The following is a 16,938-nucleotide window of genomic DNA, read 5'->3' as shown; positions in this document are numbered from 1 at the left end:
ATGAAACATAGAGACTTGTAGCAGGTCTTTATCTAACATATATATGGAACATGCATAGAACTTATATTGTTAAACCGTTATTTCTTTCAGAGTAGAGAATAGTGCTCTTCTCTATCTGACACTCAAGGTATTTGAATTGGATGACGAGAAACTGTATAAGGTAAGGAACTTTACATCCTTGATAGTTTTTCAGAATGCTGCTGCAGTCATAGAATCACGAGCACTGTTTTGCAATAGTGACCTGTACATTGGAAAAGTGTTCTGGACCAAGGTGTATTACACTTCCCTGAGAGAGAGAGTGCTTTCCGAAAACCAGTTCTCTTTTCATTGAAAGCTAACTTGCTGCATTGGTGGCAATAGCATGTAGCTTTGCTGACGACATGAACAGCTTTCTTGTGATTACTTTCTTTAAAGTTACGCAAATTGTGTCATGGAAGTTTTGCTGACATCGTTGCTTGTGTGCTAATTCTTGCTGCGTTGCATGAGTCTGTGACTATTCTGTGCCACAGTTTACAAGAACGTTCATGTTTTGAGAGATGTGTTGCTGTTTAAATGTTTTTATGTGGGCACAGTGTTATAATCAAATGTTATGTTGGCACTGTGTCGCACTTCAAGTGAACGAGCATTTTGGCGCTGGCCCCTGTTATTCCTCACTTCATGTAGACCAGGCTTCACCAAATTTTCATTCTAACTAGTCAAGAACTGTGCAAGCTTCCCTGGTGCAAATTTTCATTTCATTAATTGCCTTGGAACCATTTCTGAAGCTTCACTGTAAACAATTGCTCCAAAACCACAGTAATAATTGTTACGGCCATAACCAGGGCTGGTCACTATTGAAGATACATTTATCTCAGATACTCCTTGGGTATCTTGTATCTGTATCATGATACCTTTGGCAGGTGGGTTATCAGCATCTGTATTTCCTCTACATTGTATGAAGTATCATGTATTCTAAGATACAAGATACGCCTTTGGCACAAGTGACTGAGGTTGTTTAGGAATTTGAAGCAGTTCAGCATAAATGCAGAAGATCACACATCAGTGCTGACGTTCTTCTAATGAGCAAACGCGAATGACTTAGCCAGATGCTGTGGAGCAATAGTAACAGTAATCATAAAAATGTTAATAATTGATTTCTGAATTATACTTGTTACATGGAACGTTGAAACTTGAGAAAAATCAAGTGGTCATAGCACACCCTTTTGCTTTCCTTATGCTTTGAAAAATAAGTTCTCAACACTTTTCATGAAATGTATTGCTGTTCTTGCCAACAGGTTCATGTAAAATATATTGCACAGTGGAGACACATATTATCTCGAACAGCGATACATGTAGCTGCAACTTGAGTACCTAGATTGAACTTTGCTTGAGCTTTTCCATTTACTGCTCAGTACCCACTTTCACGCTCTGTAATACTATTCGAAATGCAAAAGCAGACGCTAAAGATGAAAGCTGTGTTTTATTTAATTTATTTGGCTGGCAGCTGCACCTTGTCGCTGCGCACACCTGCTCAGCACCAGCGTGCTGTTTCAAATAATGTGATTAAGGAAAGACTATTTGCTCCACTATATCATGACAGCTTTCACTCAAGTGCCAATGCATTAGCTTTATGAGTCCAGCGGTCTTCTGCTATGTATATTTTCTACTGGCTGTACGGTGTGGTGGTACAGTCCTTACGTTGACTGTTCGTTGACCGTGTGAGAAGCAAGTATGAACAGTAGTCAAGTAGGCTAATATATCGTTTTCCCAAACTTCTCTCCCATAGGTAGGCACGCTTAATTTTGAATATCCTCCACTAACATTTGAGAACTTCTTTCGGTGTTCCAAGAGCATATCATATCGTTAGCAAGCAACATTCTACGGGACAGGGCTGATTTCCTAAGATCAACCTAGGTGCGATGGTGGGATTGCCAATTTTTCCCTTTCGTGTTTACAAATGGCACAAGGCACTCTTATTGGATTCCGATCATAATATGGTTGTGTTTTACTAAGCGTTCACCTATAGCTTCTTTTCTGTGCGATCCAATATAGGTTGCACATGTTCTATAAAATAAGAATGTTTATAAACCGATTATAAAGTGCACTAGTTACTTTTTATTTCTGAGCACTAGCAAAGAACATTAAACGTGGCTCATGCATCATAGTACGGGTATGAGTAGCAGTACAAAATGCCCAATGTATATGCCACCAGCATGCCCCATAGGAGATTGTGATATCATGATCATGATGACAGTATTATACTGCATTTTAGTGATGGTTCAATGTGTGCATAATCTTAAGTAGTTGTAGGTTCATTAAAACATAAATTTGGGATAGTTGGTCTTGCATAACAGGCAAACCATAATAGAATTTTGACAATGTACAAGCAGAGAAACGAAAAATAACAAAGAAACAGCCCCTCAGTGTATGCAGCATTGTTTCTGTTTTCATGCCTTTTCAAAATTTCAGTGTGGTCTACTTTTCATGGTTGAAAGTTAAAGTTGGCAGTGGAGTAGTACGCAGCGCACTTATGCTGCTTCACTTTGTGTCCCCCAGGCAAAAAAAAAATAATGATTTATTTCTTTAATTTATTATGCCCTCATGCTTCACAGAAGGGAGGGCTTACAATAGACAAACATGTAACAGCTGACAATGCTTTTACCATGCAAGATGACTCAGCTCTCATTTACCAACACTCCACTATCATTAGCTGCTCTTGCCTGTGCGGTAGAAACTTCCAAAAAGGTGTGTTCGAAAACGGTGTGAGAAATGTGGAAGATTAGCCGTATTTGGCATCGAACTCATTCTCATGAGAGCGTCTCTGAAAATAAGAAGGAAACACATTAGCAACTTTTGATAATAACTGGCTAAATGACACCAAATAGGGAAAAGTAGTGCAGTGTGTAAAAAGGTAAATGTATAATTAAAGAAATTAACTCTAAGCGCAGGTGTTTTGTTGGTAGTATTTTCTTCTAAACCATCCTGTGCGACACTTTTATGACATAGACTTGACCAACTCCCCACTATCGCTAGGATGATAGACAGGGGAGGAAATGTGCAAACTGCCACAAACATAACAAGCAAACATAATGTTTGCAGATGTTTTGCCAATGGCATGAGAAAGTTTAAATGTTTGATATGAGTCAGAGGTGAAAGGCATAGCTGATAGACGCGATCGAGGGGATGCCAATGCTATCACCAAAGAAACCAAAGAAACGAAGGTTCAAAATAAAAATGACAAGTTTTATGACGATTCAAAGCGCTGAGCTGTACTGCATGCTCAAACCTATGCAGGGGTGTTTCATTATCTGCCTAAGTTGTTAATGTAAAAATTTTGCCGATCATGACTTGTACTATTCCTCTATAGCGTCGGCAAATGGTGTAGAAAATATTCACCATGTTTTCTTGTCATGCCAAACCGTCCATGCAGGGTTAAGTAATGACGTAATTACACTGCCTAGGGCCCCCAGCTATAGAAATGGTGAAATAAATGAAAGAAACCTGCCGGCAGAAAATAATGATTTGTAGGGTTTTACGTGCCAGAACAATGATATGATTATGAGCCACACCGTAGCAAAGGGCTCCGGAAATTTTGACCATCTGGTGTTCTCTAATATGCACTGACATTGCACAGCAAACAGCAGTAATTGGAACAGAGAGAGACAAACACAACGAATGGAATGACAGTTGGCTGTTTAGCTTGGGCAGCTCAGCTGGTTGTGCTCACCTTATAGGAATGTGTGCACGATGAATTGAAATACAGGCACTCCACATGCACCTGAGATGGATGAAGCTCGTGTTCAGTCACATCCCATACTTTCACATCTCTCTGATGCACTGTGCATGACAGAACACATCTTCCTTAAACATTTGTGGAACTCTGCTGGTGATGCCTGCTTACTCCGAATTCAAGAAGTGTTGGATGGCAATGCATTTGTGGCTTATGGTGGGGAGACAAGTCACTGTAAAAATGGCCCTGTTGTGTGTGTGACTGAAAACTGCATATAAATTCTTAGAAAGCTGGCTATATCCAGATTAGGCCTTGTGACTAAAAGGAGCTATAGCACGATTTTTATTTTTCCCTATGTTTGCTGTCTGACGCATTCAGATGTTTCTGGCATGGAAGGGCTTTGATGGAAGAGGACTGCTGGAGCCTATATATGTTCTAATGACAAACAAATTTCTGTACATACTGAGGCCTGGGGCTGAGGTGAACCAGTTTGTTGTCGACTTTTCGGTGTGCCTCAGTGAAGTCAAGGTGGTCACCGTGAGTACAGAAATCTACTCCACTTGAAGTTTATATGTTTCTGAAGTGTTTCAAGTTAAGTACATTGTGTCAAAATAATGGTGTCACTATCCCTCAAATGGAGACATCACATGACATTGCACTGTTTACAAATGCCTTTTGAATGCATGTTGCCTGCATTAGCTTTCAGAATAAATAAAAAAGAGATCAGGATTAAGCTTTTCACACACTAGTTTAGTTGCTGTTCTGGAGAACTTGATGTTCGCAATCTTAATCCCTTGAGATGGGATGAGTTGTTCATGACAACTACTGCATGTTAGAATTTTTAGCTGCAGCCACAGCAGTGTAAAACTATCAGAACTTGTGCTTTTGCTTGAATTTGGAGGCATTAAATAAATGTTTGAGCATGCATTAGAAATGTTGTGTTTAATTAATATTTGGTACTACTACATCTAAGTGAACACCACGTTGATCTTTGAGGTAAGCTTGGTTGCATGTGGAAGTTTGCACCGCATGTACCTGTTATTGTCGAGTATGCAATAGTCCTGTGCTGTCCTTTTTGGTTTCATAGCAAAAATCAGGCCTTTTGCCACGGTCTTGTGGCAAAATAGCTGGCAGGTGGGCGATTTGATAGTGATTCATGCTGAATTCACAACACTAGATGAAGATGAGAAGGGAACGCCACCAGCGCAAACTCTCAACTAGTTTATTCCGAAACTAAATTTGCAGAATCACAAACCTTGTGATCCTGCATGATCCTGCTCACTGACAATTACTTACTGTTAAAACGAAGCCCTGGAGCACTCGCTCTTAACATTCATGCCCTTTCTTGTTGCCTACAACTTTTTGTTACCACATATCAGGCTCAACACAAGACACATTGCCCCGAGTGCTTGTTCAGCAATGTGCCTTTATGCTCTCCTTCTAGCATGCTCTCCTTCATTATTATTATTTTTTTGATCAAGCAGTAAAATACCTTGCTCAGCTTTTTGAGCAAGTGTGCCATTGGCGAACTTGTGCCGAGCATGCACATGTGATGCTGTGGAAATTAGTGTGCCGACACTTTGGAAAGAACTGCCAAGCATTATTGCTAAGTCCCTTTCATGTTTTCTGACACTGTTGCCATAATTATGTGAGATAGTAGCACTTGTTATAATGTCAGATGCTCTAAAAGGAAAAAAATTCCTGTTTATTTATTTTCAAGTATTAGCATTGTTGACGTTTGATGATAATATTTTGGTATTCTTCCTTGTTAACTTGTAGTTACCGAAGTGGTAAGCATTGTTTCGTGCATTGCCTGCTGTCACAGGTCTGGCTGAACTACCAGGGCTTCTCCCTGACTTGCAACTCTGGGAAGAAGACAGATGTGGCTACTGGCCATGCTGAGTTAACAAGGTACTGTGTTGAACATACTGTTTAGGGATGGGCGAATATGTAGTAAACTTGAGGTTTGAAGCGAATAGTCATTTGGGTCAGATAATTTTGAATCAAATAGGATATGTCATATATTATTAAAAAAAGTTAGCATTTTTGTCATGACCCAGCCAACTAGCACAATATTTTGAAGAATTGAAACTAGGCATGTGTGAGTGTCAATTTTTGGTTCGAAGTGAAGTCCGAGCAACTTTGAATAGTAGCAAGATTTGTATAGCACAAGGGTGCAAGGTAAAACCGGTACAATAAGTTATGTTTTAAAAGTTACTATGCTTAGCACATATAAGCCCGTATAATACGCTTTTAAATTTTAAAAGTAATGACGGTAATATGAAGGTGAAGGTAATATGTACATTTAACCTTGAAGTGGCAGTATGGATTTTCCCTGGATGGGTGGTTTTGTGGTATAGCACCCCCACGCTGCAGTGAAACGACCTTTACAGGAGGATTACATGTGCTCAGATATGCATATAATTGTTCATTTCGAATATTTCGAAATTTCGAATAATCTAAATTCATGTTAAAGCGAATTCGTATACTGTAATACTCATTCGAATATTCGAAGCACCCGAATATTCGCCCGTCCTTAGTACTGTTTACTGTTATGGCACTTCTGTGTTTTTAAATTTTTGTAAAATGGCATTTGCAGTTCTCTCGGAAATTAAGCAGATGTAAGTATACAATACCAGCTGCTGTGGTCTGGTGGCTTCAAAATTCCACCGCAGTGCTTAAGGTCATAGGTTCAGTTCCTGGCTGTGACAGTTGCATTCTGATGGGGGCAGAATGCAAAAATATTTAGATGCGCTTCAAAAGAAATATTATAGCCAGAATCTCCCTGTTTCATGCAATGTTGAGCACTTTCAGGTGCAGCGTCTCCATTCAAACTGCATAGCTGTTATTCCACATGTCTGTCCTCTACTGCTTGCCTCAAAAAGTGCACCGTTGCGCGTCCTGGGTGCACCTTCATGGCAGCATCATCGTTGCACACGCTTTTCATAAAAGTCGAATTTCTAACGAGCCACTCTTTTTCCATATTCTTTTGTGAAGATTAAGGTTAGTGGTATTTCCCCAACCAGAAGCAGTGATAGTGGCAAACTTCTGAGCCCAAAGTGCAGGAACAAAAGGTCACAGTTTTGCTGCAAAGGTGAAGCAATGAATGCTATAGCAATAAATTCAAATGTTACGCTGCTAGCCTTACTTTGCAGCAGGCTAGCAGTCTTAATTTGTAAGTGGGTAAAGCATAAGATGGCTTGCACATAATGCAGGACCTGCCACGTTCCACCGTACTGGCGGTCCAATCAGGTGGGTATAGGATGATGCCAGTGTGTCGTATTCAGGCTGTGGAATGCTGCTGGTGTGTGTGAAAAGTTACAGCAGAGCCACTGCAGGCTTCATTGTCACCGAGGCACAATCTGAACGCTGATCAGGAAGAGGAGGAGAGTTTGAAGAGAGGAAAGGTGCTGGCATCGCCCGTGACATATGCCATGGAGAAAGAGAACTGATGGCGGTTTCCTTTTTTTTGATAGGCATGCTGACTGGCTGTGTTTATTTTTTCAGTCAGCTGGAAGATAAACCACCGTAACGTGCTTTTATAATAGTTATCAAAAATAGTGAAAAAGTGCATTTTATAAGGCTGTGGCGAGAGTGTAAGAACAGGCAACAGACTCGGAGGGAAAAAAAAAAGGGACTGAACGGTCTGCACTGCTAGTTTCTTCTAGACCTTTGCCTTACTAAAATAGGAAAGGATGACCAGATTTGTCTCTAAGGCTATACTGATGTACTGTCGTGTTGAAAAATTCAACAAAATGGTGCAGTTTTGAAAAGTAATATTTTTCCATTCTTCATTACAAGCCTGTAGTTCGAGCTGCCATGGTAGGTGCATCCACATGTTCATGTGTCTCAGCTGCAAGTTTGAAATGTGAAGCCATGCCGATTGCACAGTTAATGGAATCTTTGTGCTTGTAGTTAATGTTAGATTTCAGTGTGATTATACTGTGTCTTGAGTTTCCCTTGTACTGTTCCCATAGTTTCCTTTTCTCTTTTTGCAGGAATATTCTCTCAAGCTTGGATCTAGCCGTTCGGAGAACTCACAATGGTGTCAAGTGCCTTCCATCTATAGTGAGTCACTGCTCTGAACAGCTAGATGCTTTGAAGAAGCTCTTGGCCCATGAGTTGAAAGCCCAAGAGGTGAGAAGCAGGAGAGTCTGCACCTCTTCTCCCATAATCACATTAAACAATGTACTTGCATGCATCGAATATGTGCATCCTATGTGCATATTATGCAGTACTGTTTGTGTGCTATAATCTATAGTATACTGGCTCTCTTGCAAGTAAATGAAAAAGTTAGGCATTAGCACATTTTTTTTTCTTATGCCGGGTGAAGGGGAAATGGCATGCGAGGATTTATTGGTTAGCTGCCAGCTTGTAAAGATGGCTTGCTACGTGATGCTATCTAGCAAAAGGAATGTGTATTTGCCACCATGGCTACAAGTGGTGCTGGCTAATACTCCCAAGGTTACACGCACAGAAATACCCAATAAAGTGGGTGAGACTGGCAGTGCATTGCACATGCAATGCAGAGTGCTTGCTCCCCACCTGTCGCTTTTTGTTCACCTTTATCTCAAAACTGTATCTAACATTTATTTCAAGATTGAATGAAAGAAGGGAACTTTGAGGGCTCTGCAGGTTTGGTCCCTGCTGGCGGCAAGTGGTCTTTTCGTCCACTTTACTTTCTTCACATCTACATCACAATCACTTCAATACACTTAAAACAGTACAATTAACGTCCTCTATACCTTCCTTGGCTTCGTTATCTGCTGGGTTTCATTAAGGTTATCTCAAAATAGTATTTGACAAAAAAATGGGACACTCAATCCATGTCACTTCTTTCGTTAATTTCATTATGTGGGTCATCTTGTCATAAAGGTCGCACAATAAAGATTGGACGTAAGGAAAGCATCATTGCACAGCACATTGTGTTTAGAAGGTTTGACTGCATTGCACACCAACATCTTCAGACACACAATGCTGCTAAGCATTTTGCTCACGTTTTCATTGACGGTTTCCTTGAGGCACATGTGTGTGCTTAGATTTGCATGGACATTAAAGGCCCCAAGATGGCCAAATCATCGCTTGGTATTACCCTCACTGTGGCACTTGTTGCTTTGTGATGTCAAGTAGTCAGTCTTGACCAGTGCTCAGCATAACAATAAGCACAAAGGGACTAACTAATGCAATCACTCCAGGACGGTGGGCTCGTTGTAAAGGACTACCACCTGGTGCACTGGGAGAAGTGCACCCAGTCCTCACCGGGTGATTTCGCTTGTGGGCCCAGTGTGGGCGGTCCCCTTATGTGGAGATTCCTCGAAGGGAACACCAGGCGAGAGAGGAAGAAGCACTGGGAAGCTGGCTACTTCCTCTTGCGGTGGGTGCTTCATTTTGCATGCTTACAGAATGCCAGAGAGCATGACAAACACTCTGGATCACCCTCTGGGTGCCAGTTGTATCTATTGATGGAATAAGCAAAAACGAGGTGGTATCCTAAATATGAAGTGGTAACAGCTATAAGAGGCTCTGGATTGTATACACAGTAAGTCGCAGTATATCTTGCATATTGTACTTTGGAGTCAGAGTTTGCGTTGGCAAGCACACTTGATTTGCCTGTGCGGTATGCAAGTGCCATTGAACACAGTCGTGCCACTAAATGCGAGTTTGCTCTAAGACTGCCCATAAACTACTCCAAAGGTGAGTACAAAGGCAGGTACACCAATGGCAGGTGTGCACCTACGGTACAGCCATTGGCCGGCAGTGACGGCGTGAGCTGAGTAGGCAATGCACTGCATGTAACTAGCTAGGGGATGATTGACTCTATGCAGCGCAGCAGTACCTTGTTACATTGAAATGGCGTTAGGTCATTGGAAAGGCAGTTTATTCACTCAGTAAGAACACAGCGGCCGTCGCTTCATGGAGCAAAAAGGTTTAACTTGTCATCAGAGGAGTGGCTGGGTTAGTGCTCTGTAACAAAACTGCGCGGGAAGGGGGGGGGGGGGGGAGGGAAAGAAAGAACAAATGACTTGGTGGCTGATTTTCATGCGTTTTGAAATGTGAGTTCATATACAACGAAATACTGATACGAGAACCACTTTTTACGGCAGTTTTGACTTCATTATAAAGAGGTTTGACTGTACATTGAAAGCATAGTGGGTGAACCAAAATTTTGAAATTTGTTTGAATTATCGAAATTTCATTTTTCACCGCTCTACTGTATAAGCTGCTTCTGCGTCAGACCCATAGATCAAATTTTAACAACAGATTACTGTGCTTGCCGCTAGCATTGTGCATTGAGTGTTACTTGCTATTGCAGGAAACAAGTGTGCCTCAATATGTTCAATCTTTATGTAATGCATTGGCTGCTCCATTAGTCACCATTACAACAATCTGACAGTATCATAGGGGATACTAGTACATAATGTGCTCTTTGCTGGGACGAGGCTTCACTGATGTTTTTCCTGGTTGGCTGTACTCTTGTAAGGTGCTCCTGTGCATGTAACTTTAGCATTTGATGTTCTGAACTCTATATTGAACACCATAGCTTCTGAAGTTCTATGAACTTTTGTTCTGGCCTGTAAGCCTACTTCCTTGCTAAAACATTTAGATACAAATTTTTAGGTAATTTTTACAAGGTCCTTCTGGTTGGCTCAGCATGGTAGCCACCAGGTGGACTAGCCTCACAACAAGTTTGGTTTTCTCGATCCTTTCTCCTTGCAGGGCTGGGGTACTGTACAGGTTCTCAAACCAAGGGGACACCATACCTAGTGCCACTTACCTTGTCAGGTGAGAGTTGCACTTCTTCGTGTTCTCAGTGCTTTCAGTGGACTTTTGTTTGTAGTGCAGCCTGCAGACCGCTTTCTTTGTCCTCTCATCCTGCAGCGGTGTCCACTGTGGTTCTTGCCAGGCTGTTTCCAATGTTGGCCGGCCGCATGCCTTGCAGCTGAACCTGGCTCCTTCTGGTGGTGCCTGCCTTCAGCTCGCTGCTTCCAATGAGGCAGAGATGGAGCGTTGGGTTCATGCACTCACTGAATCCGGGCAGGCCTCCTTCTGTGGGGTGCGTTTCCTTAGATGAAAGATATGAAAGATAGCTTTTTGTAGTGACCACTAAAAAGCTTGTTTTTTGACAACTTTGGCAGGTCTGTGGGCTCATGCTTTGTGTTTTCATTTTGTTTGTAATGTCAAACTTCGGGCTAGTTGGTTATGCATAGTACTAAGGAAACAGCGCGACTTTCTCAGGAGGGGACAAAGCGAAAAAGAACGACGAGCCCGGAGCACATAAATCCTTGTTGCCATACACATTGTCACGCACAAGGTTAGTTAAAAGAAGCACCATTCAACCGTGCTTTTCCAACGCATTAGAAAAATCATGCAGTCATGTTGTTACAGAAAGCTTTAACATGCAGCTTCGTCAGCTCGAAGCAGCAGGGTACCCACAGAGGCTGATCATGTCAGTAGCAGAAACAGTTGACAAGAAAAAGAAAGATGGCAGCAAATAAGATGAGCAGGTGGAAAGGGAAGCTAACAAGCTTGGACAAGCGTTGAACACAATGCGTGTCCGTGTCATTTTTAAAAATTTTGTCCCCGTCTGAAAAAGTCCCACTGTTTCCTTAGTGCCATTGATTTGGTTGCGAGGACACTGTGCTTGTAACAGAGTTCCCAGAGAAATTGGATATCACTGGTTCAAGATTGTAGCTCCTAATTGAAACTGCTTATCAAGAAGCAACGACTATTTTGAGGCTGGAAAACATTCTTAGTACATTCTCTCTCTCCTGGATCAGTGGTCGTTCTCGGTTTTTCACGTACACGGCAGTGAAAGCACAGGTCTTTCTTGTAAAAAAGAGGGCAGCTGTGAAAAACTTCTGCAGTTTAAGACATTTTGTTGCCTTGGAGATTAACTAGCTTTGGAGAAGTTGCATGGCCCACCAGTGATCATTAAGTCATTGCACACTTGTGGTATGGCTGGCTAATTAATAGCAGAAACAAGTAACTGGAATAAGTCCTCCCACAGTGCTAACGCGGGCTTTATGGAAAAATGGAATCCTGTTGTTCAATATGCAAAGTGTTATACTGGAAGTGTGCTGCGTGGGGTCATTTGTTGTGAATCTTAAAACAACTTTTTTTTTTAATATAGTATGCTCTCTCTAACAATGTTACGTAACATTTCAGTTGTTTATAAATTGCTTTCATTATGGGTTAATTGTTAAAACCACTTCTGATTTTATTGATGTAAAGTGAGGCTCCCGAATAGGAGTCAAGGTTCACAATTCTTGGGTGATAACTTTCCTGGAAAATACCTAAGGTGATTGTAGCAGTACATTGCAATAGCCCATGTTTGTCATTGCCCTTTTGCAATATAACTTGTTGTGCAGTCTGGATCTATGGGTGGCATGGTGGCCTGCTGCCTAGTGTTGGTGGGTGACCTTATGTTGACCTTGGTCGAGGGGTCAAGAGTCTTAGGTGTTGGAGTCATCATCGACCTGAGTGTAGTGCGCAGTGAGAACAACTTCTGCATTATGGTAGGCCTCCTCTTTTTTCTCACTCATCAATTTAGTATTTTCTCCTGTTAACATTGTTGACACTCTGTCCACTGCACTCGCAGGAGTTTGATGGGGGTGAGGCTGAGAGCTGTGCTTACAACTGGATCTTTTGGTTTGCCACTGAAGAAGAAAAGAATGAGTTCCTCAGCCTTGTCTCCATTTCTTGGCAAGAAATGTTCAAGGTTGGTGCTACTGTATGGCATATTTTATGAATTGTCTTTGTCTGGTAAAATGACACTGCCATTTGTGAATTTCGTAGCAAAATTTAATTACAACTGGTTTGTGACCTTCTTATGATGTATAATTATGTAATGTGCAGTAGAGTCCTTATGTTATTGTTAATATTTTCTGTTACATTTCTGTTACATATTTCTGTTACATTCTGTTACATATTTGGAGAGCTATCCTTGGCATTTAGTGCAGAGACTTGTGAAGACGGGGACCAGAAGAAGGAGAAACACACACAGTGTGTTGTCTTGTCCCCGTCTTCATAAGCCACTGCGCTATACGCCAGGGATATGTCTTTCCAACAAAGCCAGAAGTCAACCCTTGCTAAGATTTGGAGAGCATTTAATTCATGGGAAATTTCAATTTGATATACACAAACGTGCTGTTGTAATCACCCATTGAAACCTCTATTTGCTTTCGACAATTTTCTGTGACAATGATAGGCAAAAGCTTCAAGGTTTCAGTGCCAGGATGTTTTGATGAGAAGCAAAAGCTTCAAATTTTTAGTGCCAGGATCTGCTAGCTAGGATGTTTTGATGAGAAATACAGCGTGAAGTGTGTGCACACTTGTTACGGTGTCCAAAGTATGTATCAGCACGCACATTGTGTTCTGCACATGGGTTCCAAATCCCCTGGTTGTGCAAAAAACATTGATGCTGTATTAGAGGCACCATTTTCTGTGCTCATTGTGCATTATGTGTGCTTTGTATGTACCTGTGCAAGGGTTTTTCGAAGTGCACTGTGCCACCAAGGTTTCTCTAACTGCTGCAAATATTAAGTGCAAATTGCTATCACAGGCGATATGTGTTTACTAGGGGTGTACGAATATTCGAAATTTCGAATATTTTTCGAATATGGTTTGCTATTCGATTCGATTCGCACTGGAATTTTACTATTCGAATTTCCCAAAAACAAATACAGTCAATGTCCGATTGAAAGTGACCCCTTCAGATTTTTAATATGCTTCACCTCATTACACTCACGTATTGCGGCAAAGCTGCCTTTCAAGCTCCGTTACGGTCGAACTTTGCCAAGAGACACTCAACGTTTGATTGGAAGTGATCCCCAGATTTTTCAATATGCTTCACCTCATCACACCCCGGTACTGCGGCACAGCTGCCTTTCAAGCTCCGTTACGGTCGAACTTTGCCAAGACACAATGTCCGATTGAAAGTGGTCTCTAGATTTTCAATATGCTTCACCTCATGACACCCCCGTATTGCGGCAAAGCTGCCTTTCAAGCTCCGCTACGGTCGCAAATTAACTCAAGAAAACGCTGGTTCCAACATGGAGATGAAAGATGTGGCAGAGGTGGGGGCTAAATTAACACTGTTTTGGACCTGAAATTTGGACAGGAAGTCCGAAAAATCGGAAGCCGAAGCTTTTTAGCATGCAAAATTTCAGATGTTCGACGTCTATGTATCGTCGATGTATGACGTCGATGTATCGACGTCTACGAGGCAGATTTGGAACTTCGGACTTGAAGGGAGCACACCCTTGTCCGCCACATCAGTTGGGCTTCCACAGAAGTTGAAAGAGGAGGAGAGGCTGAAGAAATGGCATCTTTGCCTATCACGTGTAAAGTGTTGTCGGCAACACTTTAGTTGCACCAAATCATGTACATAAGTACAATTCAGCCTCAACATTGCCTCATTCTTGATAAGAAAACTATGAAACACCACCCCTCTAGTGCTTCATCAACCTAGCGAAAAGAAACACTTTCATGTTGCTATCTCATAAGAATATGCTTAGGAAACCTCTCTAACTGTAATTTCGCTTCGAAGTATTAGAAAAATATTCTAGAAATATTCTAGAAATATTCGAAAAATATTCTGTTCGATTCGCACTCACACTTCAATATTCGAATTTGCTTCGCACCCAAAATTTTGCTATTCGCAGAGCTCTAGTGTTTACCTTAAAAGCCAGTTCAGCAGTGTGTACAAATTGTATTACACTACTTATTCTTTTGCAACATTCCAGAGTGCAAGTTCAGTGATGACTTCCTACGCTGTTTTGTATGTGTCACGAGTTGCCTGTTATGCTTCTGTGACAGCTTGGAATTTTCCTTTTTCATCAGGTCCCACTCGAAGTTGCTCCTATGTGCAGCGGCACGCTGAGGAAGCACTGCCTGGAAAGAGCCTCTCAGCTTGAAGCAAGGCTCAACGAGGCCAGGGCATTTTGTCTTGACACTTAAGTTGCAGCCTTCGGATGCTCACAGAAGGTTACTTGCAAGGTTTCCTATGTTTTTTAGTTTTATAGTTAATAGGGAAGGAGCTTTTAAGATGGACTTGCCCGAGTGAGAAGGAGTGCAATGCAAGCATTTGTTGAGAAGTAGTGCACAAGTGTGGATGACTTACTGCTTTTTTTTGAGCCAGGTTGGTAACCTGCTTAGCAGGATTGTGATATAATCTATTTCGTGATGATTTGCTATTAGTGGGAGCATTGCACAGATGGCGAGGGACAGAAATGTTACTATGTTGTCTCTTCTCTCAATCTATTCCCTATTTTCTGTGCACTGCTGATGTCAGTGACAAATCTGTACAAGGAAGAACTTGTGTTCTTCATTTCCACTTTTTACTTCTGTGTAGCTTTTACTTCTGTGTGTGTGTGTGTGTGGACAGCTGCTTAATCACTGTGCGTGCAGTCTAGGGGCACAATTGATATAGAGCACCCTGGTGGCTCGTAGAATGAATGGTAGCATTAACCTTTAAGGGCCATATGAGAGAGGCTTCTGATTCACGTCACCTTGAGGAAGTGTAAACTGGAGAGTATGGTCCTGTTTTCTTTGATTCTTTGCTGTGGACAGTGTTTGCTCTAAATACTGCTTTGGCTACTGCTAGGGAGCAGGACTGTTTAAGCATGAGCTGATACTGGTTAAGCATGACATAGTGCTAGTGAGCAGGATGCACAAATGCCTAATGTTTCACAAAGCCTTCATCTTGCTTGACTGTGATAGGCACGTTTGATTCCAATGTAGGTTTGGTGCTTGATAACGGTGCCTCTACGAGATTATTTCAGGTCAGCACTTCTGTTGTTCTTGCAATGTGTGTGAGCTGCTGCAAACAGGTGGAGTCACAAACTAATTGCGTAACTGTTTGCGTAATTAATTGCGTAACGTAGCAACAAAAACAATGTTGAGACATAGAACAAGCCAGACTGCTGCTATCATTTGCACAACTGTCATCCAGTCTGTTTGTTCTTACCTTTCTTTTTTTACAAGCTTTATGTAGCAAAGATGGTATGTGGCTGCTCTGTCAGTCTAGTACTCCTTATTACACTTTTTCATTATTATTCTACCGTTATGTGAACATAATTAGATGCAAGTTAGTAGCAGGCTAGAGTCATGGCACTTAGGCCAGCCTCTCCACTTTATTTTATTAATGTTCCTCTCTCCAGATGCCACCGTATACACTCGTGTAAGGGCCGCACTTATTTTCCGCGGTTTTGATGAGGTGCGGCCCTTCCATGGAAGTGTGAAATATTTTTTCAATTTTGGATCCACCTAAAAACCTATCTAATTGTGCCATATATACTTAACGATGGGATATCTGGCGTCTAGCTGCAGACATCGTCGTTAGACGTCTTCATCGGTATCGCTGCTCGGGCTCGGCTCGTCATCACTGCTCGGGTCATCTGCACGTTCATGTATCCAGTCGTCCTCAGTGCCGTCCATGGCATTGGAAATCCCGGTGACCTTAAAACTTTTTATAATAATATCCGCAGACACCACATGTTGTGCTATTTGCAGTCATCAAAATGAATTGCGGCACAAAGAATCAATGGCGCTGGCGAGAAAAGCGACAAGATCTCCCAGATAGTGCTGCACGCCCGAAGCTCACAGATAGCGCGGCGTGACGAAGCCGCAAGACAGCTATTGCCATCTGGTGGCTCCTGCGAAATGCGCCGTACGCGGTACGTGACGACGCTGCCATTTGCTGGCGAGATTGTTTTTTTTTTTTAATTTGGACTGCCAAGTTGGAAGGAGCGGCCCTTACATGTGCGCGGCCCTTAGTTGAGTGTATACGGTAGTTCATCAATGGAGGTGCAAGAAGTTGCGGCTGTGGATGCAAGTTTGGGCTCTTTTAATAGTGACCAATGAACATTGGCATGCTTAAAGTGCAATTCTGTTTGTGTAGCTATTGCCAGCTCATTGAAGGGGGCCCTGTATAGGCATCGTTTGTGTGCGTTTGATGAACGAGTCCAACCGCATGATGCAAGATACAGTGAAGCCAAAGAAAATGGAGGAGCATAAACGTAAAAGTAATACAAGGAAAAAAAAAAACTTGCCGCAGCTGGGCATCGAATCCATGTTCTCTCCCTTATGCTTTGCTACTGCTGCACTCTAGTCTTGTTCAATATCTTGAGTATTTGTGCCCAAGATGGTTACCACATGACGCTCATGGCAAAAACATGTTGTTGGGCTAGTTGCTTCGTATTATGCACAAGGCAAAGAAACAACACCCT

General features: G+C 41.9%; 1 protein-coding gene across 1 annotated transcript in view; it reads left to right on the top strand.

The window, feature by feature from the left end:
• The window catches only part of LOC119389388 (pleckstrin homology domain-containing family M member 2), a 28,711-nt gene extending 11,977 nt beyond the window's left edge, over positions 1–16,734 (top strand). The window contains exons 7-16 of the mRNA XM_037656619.2: positions 91–160; positions 4,088–4,246; positions 5,535–5,620; positions 7,708–7,846; positions 8,905–9,083; positions 10,427–10,492; positions 10,589–10,763; positions 12,079–12,225; positions 12,309–12,428; positions 14,552–16,734. Of these exons, the coding sequence (XP_037512547.1) occupies positions 91–160; positions 4,088–4,246; positions 5,535–5,620; positions 7,708–7,846; positions 8,905–9,083; positions 10,427–10,492; positions 10,589–10,763; positions 12,079–12,225; positions 12,309–12,428; positions 14,552–14,668 (1,258 nt within the window). The 3' untranslated portion in view covers positions 14,669–16,734. The remainder of the gene's footprint in view (positions 1–90; positions 161–4,087; positions 4,247–5,534; positions 5,621–7,707; positions 7,847–8,904; positions 9,084–10,426; positions 10,493–10,588; positions 10,764–12,078; positions 12,226–12,308; positions 12,429–14,551) is intronic.
• Positions 16,735–16,938: the final 204 nt, after the last annotated feature.

This window comes from Rhipicephalus sanguineus, chromosome 4 (assembly GCF_013339695.2).
Source record: "Rhipicephalus sanguineus isolate Rsan-2018 chromosome 4, BIME_Rsan_1.4, whole genome shotgun sequence".
Taxonomy (NCBI): domain Eukaryota; kingdom Metazoa; phylum Arthropoda; class Arachnida; order Ixodida; family Ixodidae; genus Rhipicephalus; species Rhipicephalus sanguineus.
Note: the sequence above shows the minus strand (reverse complement) of the source record. Positions and strands in the feature narration are given on the sequence as shown.